General features: G+C 53.7%; 2 protein-coding genes across 2 annotated transcripts in view; both read right to left on the bottom strand.

Annotated features, from left to right (window-relative positions):
* HOXC4 (homeobox C4) overlaps positions 1-13,262 on the bottom strand; it is a 60,429-nt gene that overhangs the window by 8,261 nt on the left and 38,906 nt on the right. The gene's annotated exons all lie outside the window — the stretch shown is intronic.
* Positions 12,431-13,262, bottom strand: part of HOXC5 (homeobox C5) — a 1,784-nt gene continuing 952 nt past the window's right edge. The window contains exon 2 of the mRNA XM_024736666.1: positions 12,431-12,970. Coding sequence (XP_024592434.1) covers positions 12,756-12,970 — 215 coding nt within the window. The 3' untranslated portion in view covers positions 12,431-12,755. The remainder of the gene's footprint in view (positions 12,971-13,262) is intronic.

Here is a 13,262-nt window from a genome sequence, read left to right on the forward strand (position 1 = left end):
TAGGGTGCCACTTCCCTCTATCCCCTTAAACCCAGAGGCAACGTCTTGGTGCTACCTGCGCTCTCAGACAAACCTGCCTGGACAGATCGGGGCACCCCAGGGATCACCACACGCCACAACCCCATGAAAATGGGGGAGCCCGGGAAGGGCCCATCGGGCGGCTTCGGGGTCTGGCCTAGAAGAGGACACACAGCCTGCTCTTTCCAGCCAAGCGGGAATCAATAGCGATCTGTTACAAACTTCCCCGCAGCCCCTCCGCGCTCCGGCCGCGGCGGGAGAGCCCCGTCCTCAGGCCGCTCGCCCACCTCGGCCCGCACCTTGGCTGCCTCCTCCGAACCCCGGACCCCCAAGCTCAGGCCTCGCCCTCTCCCCGTTTTAATTACGTGATTGATTTTCGCTTTGGCCGCGTCGGGACGCCTCCGCCTCCGACTGTTTAAATCTTTCGGCTCCCTGTTTTGCATTTCCGAGTCCTCCTGATGGGCTGTGATTTAGAGACTGGCCCTCGGGCGTCTGGGTCCGGGTCCGGGCTGCGGCCTCGCCCTACACTCCAACGAAATGGTCCTCCCGGGCTGTGCGGCGCGGTCCGCTCTGCAGCCGCTTCACCGCGCGGGGATCTCACACCGTGCTCCTGCCCATCCGCCTTGCTGAATTATTTCGTGCTCCGTTATTCTCTGATAGAAAAATGTTCCGCGTTGGAGTTAGCACTCCATGCCTGGGCTCGGAGCCGGGCCGCTCAGCGTTTTTGTTTACTCTTCACCCGAATGAGGGGTATATGTCTGGGAAGGTCTGGATCGAGACCCCGGGAAGCGCGACGCCCGGCTCCAGGCTCGGCGGGGAGCTCCAGCCGCTTCCCCCAAAGACCCGGCCCCGCCGGCGGCGCAGAAGCGCCGGGAGAAGCGAATTCGGCCGCAACTTTCCACCGCTTCGGCGCGAGTGGGACCGCAGGGCCGGCGGCCCCCAGCCCGCAGTTGGCCGTTGGGTCTCATTTTGCTCCCCAGCCCCAGATAGAGGTCCCATCACCCGGGCAGCCCCAGCGGGCATCGGAGCAGCCTCTGGGAAGTGGCCGCGGTCCCACACCGGAGGGACCGAAGGTGAGGCGAAGTAAGGGAAGGACGGGAGGCATTTCCACGGACGGGAAGACTAGATGCGGGGTGCGGAGAGGACAGGGAAGACGTGAAATTTTAAAAAGGAGCCCCTTCTCCCACCGTGGCTGACCTCCCCTTTCTCTCCTCCGGAAGAAAAAAAAATACCCCTCTTTTTTCTCCCTAAACCGCAGGTCTCCTGCTTAATCTCTCATCTATTTACAACTAATAAACACTTCTCTGATTATTTCCCCATGTCCTGTTCGTTCTTTGATCCTTTTCAATGAGGCGAGCTCTGAGTTAGTATTAGCACTATTTTATGATCCTGCTTTTCCCTCAGGGAGAGGAGGGAGTTGGGAATGTCTTTCTCACTGGGGAAGAAGTTCAGTGAAACGTGAGTTGGTCACAACCTTCTCCCTGTCCCGCCCCCCACCTGCAACAGCCGAGCCCCAGCTCCCTCAGCCCCTCTCCCCCCACCCCTTCCCGCAGAAATGTTGCCGGGTAAATAAGAGTCCGCCTGTCTGGCTATTAGGATTCTGGAGACGTTGGCATCTGTAGCAATCATTAGTCAAAGCCGCGCAAGCCAAAGGAGCCGAGGAGTTGGACAGAAAAAATCTTGGAAATGATATACAGGAGCCGCGGAGGCATCAATCCCGGCCGATAAGAGCTCGGCTGCCGGGAGTGAGGCGGCCGCTTAATTGGGCCCTGGGCACCAAGAACAATTGGGGAGGAGGCATCTATGGGTCGGGCAGTGACTGTGGCACCATTTGGGCACCCTACAAAAATAGTGGGGGACTTGAACGCTCTTTTCCCCAAATTTCAAAGGCCCAGTTGGCGTGGGGGGACAACGCCTCTGTCAGCCTCTCCACCCTGGGAGCCAAGAGGAGCGGAGCTAGAGGACTCGTCCCTTCTCTCTCCCGTCTTAGTGACTGTCTTGGGAGGTACTGCAGGTTGGGGAGCCTGGGCTGGGATTTCAGGTCACAGGGACAGCCTGGAGAGGACTGTGGTCCCTAGAGCAGGTTTTCAGGGGCAAATAACTCATTTGGACTCAGCCTTGGAGATAGCAACAGAATCACTCCCTTTAATAAGCAAAACAGCCCAGAGATATTTGTTCCCTATCCCCACTCACCTGATGTCTTTATTGACACAGAGATAGAGAGACAGAGAGATGCAGTAAGTTTCAGTCCTTCTAGAGGGAGATCTATGCCCCTACATATAGATACATGCATTATGGAACCATCTCTAAACATACTTTCAAATATTTAAGTTTGCAGCAAAACTGCAAAGACTATAAAGATCTCCAAATATGTAGCTTCAATATGTAGCTATTTTATGAGTTGGAACTTTTGCATAAATCTAGATAAAATTTTCAAAATAGAGATTGAGCAACACACGCAGAGTTCTTTCCAACCGAGGGAAAAAACTCACCAATTATTCATCCAGATATTTAGGGACAGACATCCCAGCTTATGCATCCAACACTATAGAGATTGGTAATGCGCACACAGGAGTTTGACGGAGGACTGTTACGTTCACTGTGTATCTATAAATCTAAATATCTATAAATCTGCATTTAAATGTGGAGTAGAGAGGGATGTAAAACACATCCTGTTATACACAGAGCAATCTATAAATATATTTTCATGTATACAGCTATGGGATTGCTCAGCTCTCTATAAAGACACGTGTATTTGCATCGAATCTTAGGAATGATGGAGATTCTCTGATGCTTGTGGGTTTGAGATGCCCCAGCCCAGACTTCTCTGGGAAATAAATGAGAGTAAACTGAAGCCTGTGCAAGTAAGTGCTAAGAGGGCCCAGGGACTCATATAATCTATGGCCTTATTTCCAGCATATGGGGCATCTCTCTGGCAATGGATAGGAGCCCTGACAACTGGGCCTGAAAGCATCCTGACTTGATGTAGCCCGAACTGAGACAGAGGTAGAGGACTCTTTACTTCTTTTCCCTTTAGCTCCCTAACCCAAAGCTGGGGGACGGATCCATGGGAAGCTGGGGTGTCTTTAGGAGGGGAAGGCTCGTTAACATTACGAAATGGAGCCATTTGGGTAAAACTTTTTTTTGCAGCAGCTTGGTTAGAAATGTGAGAAGCCTGTGGGCTTTCACACACAACCCTGCACCCATCTTAATTACATAAAACCCAGTCACTGACTGCAGAGAGTTTCCTCCATTCATATAATGCTAGATGGGGTCATCTATATGCCCCCCTCCCATCCCCTCTCTTCATGAGCTCTCTCTTACAGACCTGAATTCCCACCCTGTCAAGAAGGGGTTTGGGGCTCAAGAAAGACATCACAGGGAGACAGCGGCCTCAGAAGAGAGTAGAGCCCCCAGGAGTCATGGTATCTACCACCAGGCTCAGAAGCTGATTGCTTTCCACATTAGTTCCTTTTTAACTAAGGGGTTGGGGGAGCCAAGGTCTGTACGGGCAAAAGAAAATAAAAGACGGCATGATTTTTAAATCTGGAGTTTTGAGGGGGAAAAATCACCAATGAGCCCTTTTCTTATTGGAGGCAGAGGATTTGGGGAGCCCTGGACTTCCTTTGATTTTTCTGCTTTGGTTTACTGGGGAAAGGGAGGTAAGGAGGGCCCCAGGTGGGCCTGGAGAAGTGCAATCCAATCTAGTTGGCCAGCTTGGGGGAGAGTGATTTACAAAGCAAAAGCTCAAATGCTACTTCCTGAGAAGTCACCAGATCAAAACAGCCTCCTCTAGGCTTTATGACCCCATCTCTACTCCCAACAGGAAAAGCACCTTCAATAAAACCTCAGCCCATGCCCCCATCCTCCACCCAGAGGAGGGGGAGAGACACAGTGTAAAATGAGGGACCTGACCCTTACTCGCTTCATACACACACACACACACACACACACACACACACACACACACACACTGGGTTTTCCAGCCAGAAAGTTGACTTTTAAAAGAAGTATTTACTACACAAGAATTTTCTCCACTATCTGAGCAGAGAAGCAGCCCTAAGATATTTGGAATGGAGCCTGGAGAGCAGATTTGATCAGATAAGGATCTGGCCTCCTAGTCCTACATTGCCTTCCAACCCCCTACAACTCAACAGGCCAACAGGACACTAAAGGTCACCAAGAGCCTGGCTGCCCCATCTGTAGGGGCTGCTCCAGGGGGTTGGTTTTCCGGGGAGGCAGAAGGGAAGAAACTTAACAGATGCCTAGGGCTCGAGGGCATGAATGGGGAGGGGAGGACAAATGGTCTTCAGGATGGGCTGATGGGAAGAATCATGGGCTACTGGGAAGTTAGTTTAAGGCTGGTTTGCTGTGTCCAGCCTGGCCTTCAGACCTCTTTCATACACACTTGGACACATACATATACTTTGTCTATTCAGGTGTGGTGTTCTGGGCTGGGGGCTGAGAGAACTGGGGATCTTTCAAGGGCAGAACCCAGCCTCCTCTACCTCTCTGAGAGCTGTGTCACATGCAGATCTGAAGGGATCCCAGGGAACTGAGCCCACACATTCCACATACACCCCAATATGGGGCTGCAGATCATGGCACTTTCTGTGCACTTGTGTCAGGTGTAGAGAAGTAGCCTCTGTCCTGCAAAGGCTCCCCAGCATGCCCAGAGCCTTCTGGTCAACCTCTCATTCTAGCTTCTAAGGCCTGGTCATCAGAGGCTGAACAAGGTCCTGGATAACCTAGCCCAACTTCCCTAAGTCCCAAATTTCATCTCCCTCCCACCCCCAGCCACACACGATGAATCTTCCCAGGAGTGGGAGAAGAAAATGGATCCCAGGGTTCTTCTGTAGGACTCAAGGACAAAGAGATCTCTATCACCTCAGTTCCTCAGTCCAGACTCCTTGGGCTCCTAGGGCCCCATCAAAGCAGTGAAGGGAGGTATCACAACAGACACACCATTCTGGGTTACAAAGACCCGGCAAAACGGACGTGATTTTCTTGGCCCTCTAACAGCTAGCCTCTTCTTTAAATTGAATTTCAAAAAGCCAGAAAGCCCTAGCTTGGGGTCCTGAATCCAGATTCTGTCCCTTCTCCACCTCTAAGGGCTCCAGGGTCTCCAGTCCCACTGAGGAGGAAGCTCAGAGCAGTGCCTGTCTCTCCAGGAAAGGAAAGCACAGAATTAAAGCCCAGGACAATGATGTTTCAGCTCAGGAACTCAGCCCAAAGCAATTACACAAAGAGAGGGAGAGTCAAAGACACAGATAAAGCTGACCTGGATATTAAGAGGGGCTGAGGCAATAAAATCTCTCTTCCCAGTGCCTGCTTAGAACAAGCCAACACTCCTGCCCTTTCTTTCCTTACTTTCCTGGAGTCTGGAAACTCCAGCATGAGATATCCACATAGAGGTGAGGATTGGTCTCGGACAAGACTAACACCATCTACCAGAGAAAAATAAGTTTGTGTGCTCTAAGTCTAATTCATGATAGAGGTCAGTGGAGTGGTGGGATTGAAGGTGACTTGGCAAGTGGGGGCTCAGTGGTTTCTGAGAAGAGCTGCCCTCCCTCTGGCTTCTCATTCTAATCCTTTCCACCTGACCTGTGGCATTGGCCCCAAGTCAGCCCCACCCAGAAGGCAAACTGACAGGGGGTGCTGACAAAGCCCAGCTCAATCTGGGCTATCCCTTGACACCCCCAGAGGAGGGCTTAGAGGTCTGGGTGGCACAGCCCATCTTGCTCCTCAGTCAGTTCAAGGAGGGCAGGAGTTCAGGAGGAGGAGAAGGGGAGGGGAGGGGAGGGGAACTCAACCAGAAAATTAACCCTGGAACAAAGCCTTGGAGACTGGGGGATGGGGGTGGGGGGGAGAAATGCCTGGGTCTGGACCTGAAAGTCAAGTGTTCAGGAGACATGAGGAAAAGTACTCCTGCCACACGTGCACATTCTCTGTGCCATCAGATGGACTTGCTCAGAAATAGTTTATCAGCCATTGCTTGTTCTGACCTAACCCATGTGTAAACACAAACCAAAATCCACACCTTCAGTGGCTGTGTCCTTTGATAACCATTGGCCAGGACAAAGGGCCATCATCATCACCATCATCATATCTCGTTAAAAGAATGGAAAGGAAGGGGACTTAAATCCATCACCTGTTTAGTATGGGGGAAGGGAGGGGGAAGGGTCCCGGTTTTCCGTGCTGATTTCCTTTTCCAGAATGCTTCTTTCAACTGACTTGTTATTCAACAAACTAAAGGTACCAAACACAACTTTCAAAAAGTCTCCACTTTTGCTCCCTTCCCCAACCATGCCAGAGACACTTCGATAAAGCTAATGGCTTCTGGAGCATTTCCAGAAAGATAAATCAAAGGAGGTCTCTTCTTATCACTCCACCTGTCCCCAGGAGGATAAGAGAATGAAAGCGAAAAGGTGCAAGGTAAGTGTATAGGGAATAATCATAGTCAGAATTTGAATTCAGGGCTGGAGTTCGTATCCACATCCACTGTACAGCCTAATCTAGAGTGTATTATCTATAAAGTCCAGGGAATGGGGTAAGATCACACGGGAGGACATGAGAATAATGCAGAGGATGCCCCCACAACCTCAGATCCCAGTGCAGTTGAGACTGATCTCGAAGTATAACTTTGTTAGAACTGGAGGACAAAAGCCAAAGACTCCCCAGAGCTGGGTCAGGGACAGAGGAAGAGGGCTAGAATATTCTCAGCATCACTTATCCCCTTCACTTCAGAGACATGGAGGACCCAAGAACTAAAGAGGGTGGTGGAGGGAGGAAGAGGAGTCGGGGAAGGCCGAGACTGAGACCCCAGTACTTTTTGGCTGATTGGTTGCTAAAGGCCATGTGACCCTGCTTAGCGCATTTCTGATTGGTTGCTTGACCTCTTCTAGGGTTAAAGACCTAGGAACAAAATTAAAAGCTTTCCGGGTTAGGTGGGGCACCTTGGCACCTTGATGGACCGCCCATCCCCCTATACTCCAGAGAAACCTCAAATTCCAGAATGGGGGAGGGGTGGGAAAGCCAAGAATGTCAAGGCCCGTTTGTGTTTGTACTACTTCCATTTGTATTAGTCCTACAAAACAGCAAAATAAATAAATACATGTAAAGAAAACCCCACCACAACAAAAAAACAAACATCAACGCCGTGGCAAATTATCTGAGAGGAAAGACAATCTGCAATTACTGGGGTGGGAAGAAGGGGTGATATTTACATGGAACTTTTGAGCCTAAGAAACAGGAAAAGGGGGCGAGGGAGTCATAGAAACCCTCCAAGAGACGCTGTGTAAGTCTGTAAAACAGAAACACACTCACTCACCCTGCTACACAGAGCTGAAGGGATCGGGACTGAGATCTGGCCAGGAGCTGGGGAAGGCAGCGAGTCTTGCCTGGGTGTGGGACTTGGGCCCTGATTAAATTCTTGATTGAAGACCATTAGATTCGCTCCCCAAGACCCAAGGGAGGCTGGAGGGAGGAGGGGGGCGTCAAGTTATAGACCAAGGGAAACTCCCATCTCCCTGCTGCTTGGATGGAAAGTTTCCAAAAATCCTCAGAATCAGACTGGGAGGGAGGGGTAGAGTCGGGGAGAGCCCCTAATGAGAAAGGGAGAACAGGAGAGTTAATTCTCCAGTGGGTTACTGGGAAGAGTCCGCTGGGATCCTAACGCCTCTCCAGAAAATAAAGGGGTGGGAGGCTGGAGGGGGAGGCCGAAGTTGAGGGACTGAGGCCCGGGAGGGAAGGCTTTGGAGAGTTCTCCACCTGGGCGCCCCGGCTCTTCAGCTCCTCTAGCATGCGACAGTCCCCTCGAGCAAGGGATGGGGCTCCAGCTCTGACGGCCGGTGTCATTGGGTCTCTGTTCCCCATCACCCTGCCAGAGTCTGCCTGGGCCCCCTGCCTCTGCCTGATTCCTGTTTCTTTCTCAGTCTTTTGGGCGACAGGGGCACGGTAACAGCGTCCTCCTCCTGTCCCCAACTGCACCTCTCCATCCAGTGGGCGCCCAGAGCCCCTTGCCCCCAAAACATTCCCTCCCCCTCTGCTCTGGCTCACCCCCTCGCTCCCTCCCCCTTTCCCCTGGCCTAGATGCCTTGCCCTCTAAGGACCCGCTTTCCACCCTGCTTTGGAATCCCTGGCCTCTTCAGAGAACCTGCGTTCCTACGTTGTCATTTTCTTGGTTTAGCCCCCAGTGAATGAAGCACGGGGAGGTGAACACTACGTGTCCCGTCCTCCACACGCAGGTGTGGAGGACACGTCCTGCCTCTGTGTCCAACGCCTCTGCTGTTCCTTCCTAGAAACCTGAAGGGAGTCTCAGCCTGAGATTGGCCCCAGGGCACCATGCCCATTGGGTCCTGAGGGCTCCATCGCCCAGAGGCCACTCTCTCCTCGGGGCCAGGGGACTTTCCTGGCCAGCCTAGTAAAGACATTGCCTCCACTCCCATGCCCATTTATACTCCATTCATAGCAGGAGCCTCTAGGCCTCCAGGGCCTAGTTTTACCTTAGGCCAGCGCTAGGGATGCCAGGAAAGACCCCGACAGTTAGAGGGAGGGGGAGGCATGAAACCACACTGGCCCCAGACAGACTAAGACCCCAGACTGTGGAGACCCGGACAGCTGCCCACCCAGGCCTGGTGATGAAGAGATAGAATGTTTCGGGACTCCCTGGGCTCTACCCGCCAACTTTAAGATGCTTCTGCCATTTCAGTTCACAGCCTGTGGGCTCAATAGTCCCAAAGGCCTCCTTCCCTGTCTCCCTCCCCAGCTGCCTGCCCTGCCTGGACTCTGGGCCACTGGCCAAGGGCTGAACTGGCCCCTCCCCAGAACAAGGGCCCCAGAGGCCCTTTGCACTTGCGCCTAGAGTTTACACACTCCTAACAAACACCAAACATCCCTGTGTCTGCCGCTGTCTTTCTTCTCAACTGAGAAGGGAGAGGGGGTCAGGGGGACCTGGCAAAGCTCTAAAGGACCCAGGTCTCTCTTTACCCCAGTCGACTTGCAGCTGGAGGGACTGAGGGGCTGGGGGTGGGGAGGGCTGGTCTGGGGAGACAAGCTCCCCCATCCTCCTACCTCCCAGCGGCTTCTCTTCTTCTCCCACCCCGGCCTGGGGAGGCCTGGGGAGGCCTTCTTCCCCTCCCTTCATGAGTGGGAACTGCCTCCTCTTTGGCGGGGGTGGGGGGAATTAGGTAAATGGGAGAAAGGGTCAGAGAGAGAGAAAATTAACTTACAGTGTTCGTCTGGGATTCATTTGCGAAGATGTAACCTCTCTCACCATCATCCCCAGCGCCGTAATCCCCTCTAACTGCCAGGCCCTCTGTCCCAGCATTAAACCTCACCAGCAGCTGCGTGGCTGGACAGTTAAGATTATATATGATGTAAATATATTGTGGGTTTGTCAGCTCTCCCTACACCATAAAACTTGGTTTAATGACATCACGTGGTCCCCCAAGAGCCACTCATGGGCTTGCCTTCGGGCCATTCACATAAATAACCTCCAAAAGTTTCAAACTCCTAAATTCACATAGAAGCAGTGCGTGTTTCTCTAATGCTCAGTTACACTAAAAAGCCCTCGTGCTGCTCCCTGGCCTCACCCCATACCCCCCTTGCAGGGTGGGGAGAGGGCAGAGGGTGGATCTTTATTTATTCACTTACTTACTTACTTCCATAAGGACCTGTCGCCTTCGAGGTCGTGTTGATATTTTTTTTTCCTCCTATTTTTTTTTCTCCTCTCTCCTCTAATTGCTCAGAGTGGGCCGTGTCCCCCTCTCCCCACTCCCCCGGGAAGGTAAGTCATGCTTCTTCCCCTTCTTCCTCACTGCCAGAGGGGGTGGGTTCCAGGGCAAAGTAGAGAAGCAGGCTCCATGGTCTCTGTTTGGGACCCAGAAGCCCCTCCACTAACTCCCCAAGAGCAATGCCAAACCCTGGTACTTGAAGATTGTTCCAGGAGGCCGGCTGGTGAAGCAGAAGCCTCTGTTCAGGGAGAAAGCAAGCACCCACTCGCAGTGCAAGGGAGCGTGTCCGAGGCCTCTGTCTAGGTTGTGGGCGCTGATGCCGCCGAAGCAGAGGCTGGGCCCTGAGCACAGGTCTGCGGACCATGACACAGGGTGGAAAACTGGCAGGCACGGCTGTGTCTACCCAAGTCTGGCCGACCGGAGTCACTACTTCAGCTCCTCCAGGGAAAGAGGAGACCCAAACCCTGCGGGAAGGAGGCGTCAGTGCACAGTGGGGCTGGTGTAACCTGCCCAGCGGGTCTGAGCCACACTGTCCCCACCCCTGGCCAGGGGCGATGCATCCCCTCACCCCACCCCACTTCAACCCCTGGGAAGAAGCGCAGGGCCTCGGCAGTCAGGGAGGCTGGGGTGGGTGATGGTGGGCACCATGACCTCTTTATTAGTTAACTGTTACCCACTGGAGACACCAATGCTTCTCCACGCTTCACTGGAGAAAAAATTAAAATAACTCCCTGAAGAAAATTACACATTTTATTTGAGAGAAAGGAAACAGATGAGCTGGTGTAGGGCTGGGCTGACTGCTGAGCGCTAGTGGAAGAGAGACATTACAAGCTCCCTAACCTGGCCTGAGTGCAGTGAGAAGGGGAAGGGTGTAGCCATGGGTGCAGTTCAAGAAACATGTGTGGAGACCTCCTACATGCTAAGCATAGGATGAGGCAAGGCTCTTGGGTCTTTCAGAAAAAAAAAAATGACAGACTGGCAGCTTAGGCAGTGGGATGCAGAGGAGTCAGTCCTTATAATAAATCCAAGGAACATCAACATTAATAATCATAAATATTCTCCTTGCCCCTCCCCAAAGCCTCTCTGCTCCCTTTCCCTCTTGGCTGCTGGAATAGACTTCTAGCCCAGATCCTGAACTGGCCCCCACCCCCAGTGTGGGGGGCCTAGGCTTGGCTCCAGGAAATCACCCCTTCGTGGGAGGCGGGAGAGGAAATGCACTAAAGTTTTATGAACCCTTCCCGCATTTGTTTCTCCTATAAAGTACTTCCTCCCCCATCCCATCCCAGGAGCCTGGGGCGGAGCAGATCTTTGGCCTAGGCCAGCCTCAGGCACCACCTGAATTATCTCCTTTTCCCCTTCCCTTTAGCTCCCCCTCCCCCTCCACACAAAATCCCAGAGACTGAGATAAATGATGACAAACAGACCCAACTCAGGCACTCGTCTATGCAGCTCCTTTCCCAGCTGATTGCCCTGCATAGCCCTAGGCCCTAGGAGGTGGGGAAGACGCTCTGAACATTTCCTGCCTGGGAGGTACAAACTGCAGGTTGCCCCACTGCTTCCCCACCACCTGAGAAAGCTCACACACCTCCTCCCACGGCACCCCTCTACTGAGCAGTACCAACTCTTTCTGAGCATCCTTTTGGGACCAAATAGGCCCCTAGGCTGAGGGCTCAGTCCTTCCTCTATGTCCAGCGAGGCCCGGGGACCACCACGTAGCCCTGAGAGACCTCTGCACAGGCCCAGAAGGGCCTGAGTCTGAGCACCGTGGAGCCATGGGTCCCTGGTCCCTGCAGATTAGCTCTGGCATGCTGTGGGGCCGCTGCCAGTCTAGAGGCCTCATATCCACCCAGCCAAAGTGGGAGTGGGTGCGGAGGCCTGAATGCCTGGGACAGTCACAGCATGGGAAAAGCCAGTACAGACGGCTTGGGTGCCCTCCCCTTCCCCGAGAGGTCCTTCTTGGAGCCAGGGATTGGGAAAAAGGCTCAGTTCGACCTTCCTCTTCTCAATACTCCTAGAGGCTCCTAAAAATTCTTTTAAAGGAGACGCTTAAAGGCTGTGGGCCTCCCCCAACACCCCGTAGCCCATTTAGACAATTTTCCCCAATACATGCCCCCCAAACAGAGAGGAGCCGCTGCATCTTTAGTCCTGTTCTCTCTTTGTCTTTATTTGATATGACAAAATATAGTTTCAGGAAAGACCTGGAGTCAATAAATAGTTGGACAACAGCGATGAGAAGAAGGACACCGAACGTCGTGGCAGGGACTACTGGGGCAGTCAGGAGCCTCTAGGACCTTTGCTGGGGTCCAGTAGCAGGGAACCCCAATAGCTGAGCTAGCTAGCAGTCTGAGGCTGGGGGCCTGAGAGGGCATGCAGAGAGCGCAGGCTGGACAAGTTCCCGGGCTTTGGGGTGGGGGGCGCAGGTTGGGAGAACATAGGGCAACCAAGGGGGCCCTAAGCAGACAGTCATCTTCCCCCTTTCATATGCAAATCATTTTTAAAAATGAACATTGAGTTTAGTGGCTACAAGGAAGCACCCCGAGTCTGGTGCCGGACTCCGCCAGGCACAACCATCCTCTTACCGAGCCCGCAGCCGGGAACAAAGGAGAGGGCGAGGCCGGAGGGTCCCGGTGCGGGGCCTGAGGCGCCCGCAGGACCCACCTGCACCCCGGCGGCCACGCTGGGGCAGGAATCCTGAGAGGCAGCCCAGGCCGGGTTCGCTCAGCACCAGCCCCTATGCCACAGCCCTCTGGGGATCCTGCGGATAGCCTGCCCTGGGACCTCGGTGCTGAGCAGAACTGAGGGGAGTCCGGGCAGCGCGGGCAGCCACGCGGGAACCTGGGGTCGGTGGGGATGCGGAATGCCAAGGGAAAGAGCTTTTGTCTGTGAGGCCAGGGAGCCGATGCTCCAAGCCCCCGCCCTATACCGAGAGAGGAAAACCGAAAAGGAAAGGCGCAGGGACCGAAGCGGGCTCGGGGGTGCTCTCGGCGGGCCTCTCCGCTGCCTCTAGAGAGCCTCTTTGCTTTTCATTTTGGAATCTTTCTTCCACTTCATCCTGCGGTTCTGGAACCAGATCTTGATCTGTCTCTCGTTGAGACACAAGTTGTTGGCGATCTCTATGCGCCTGCGGCGAGTGAGGTAGCGGTTAAAGTGGAATTCTTTTTCCAGTTCCAGAGTCTGGTAGCGCGTGTAACTGGTTCGGGACCGCTTGCCGTCAGTCTCTGGAATATAAACCCCCCAAGCCAGGAAGGGGTGAATAGCGTGCAGCGCCCCAGCTTCCCCATCCCAGCCCCAGGCCCCCACCAGCGGCCGGAGGGAGAAGACGCGAGCAGGGCAGGACAGGCCCGGCGGGCCGCAGGCGGGCCCGGCCCAGCCCAGCCTGGCCCCGGGAGAGGCGCCTCCGCCCAGGCAGGAAACTTTCCGCCGTAGCCTTCACTTAGCAGCCGGAGGGGCTGAGGGGGTGGGGGGGAGAGGGAGACCCAGGCTCGGACCGAACAATAAGCACCCTCGAGA

Source organism: Neophocaena asiaeorientalis, unplaced genomic scaffold (assembly GCF_003031525.2).
Source record: "Neophocaena asiaeorientalis asiaeorientalis breed wild unplaced genomic scaffold, Neophocaena_asiaeorientalis_V1.1 scaffold134, whole genome shotgun sequence".
Classification (NCBI taxonomy): Eukaryota; Metazoa; Chordata; class Mammalia; order Artiodactyla; family Phocoenidae; genus Neophocaena; species Neophocaena asiaeorientalis.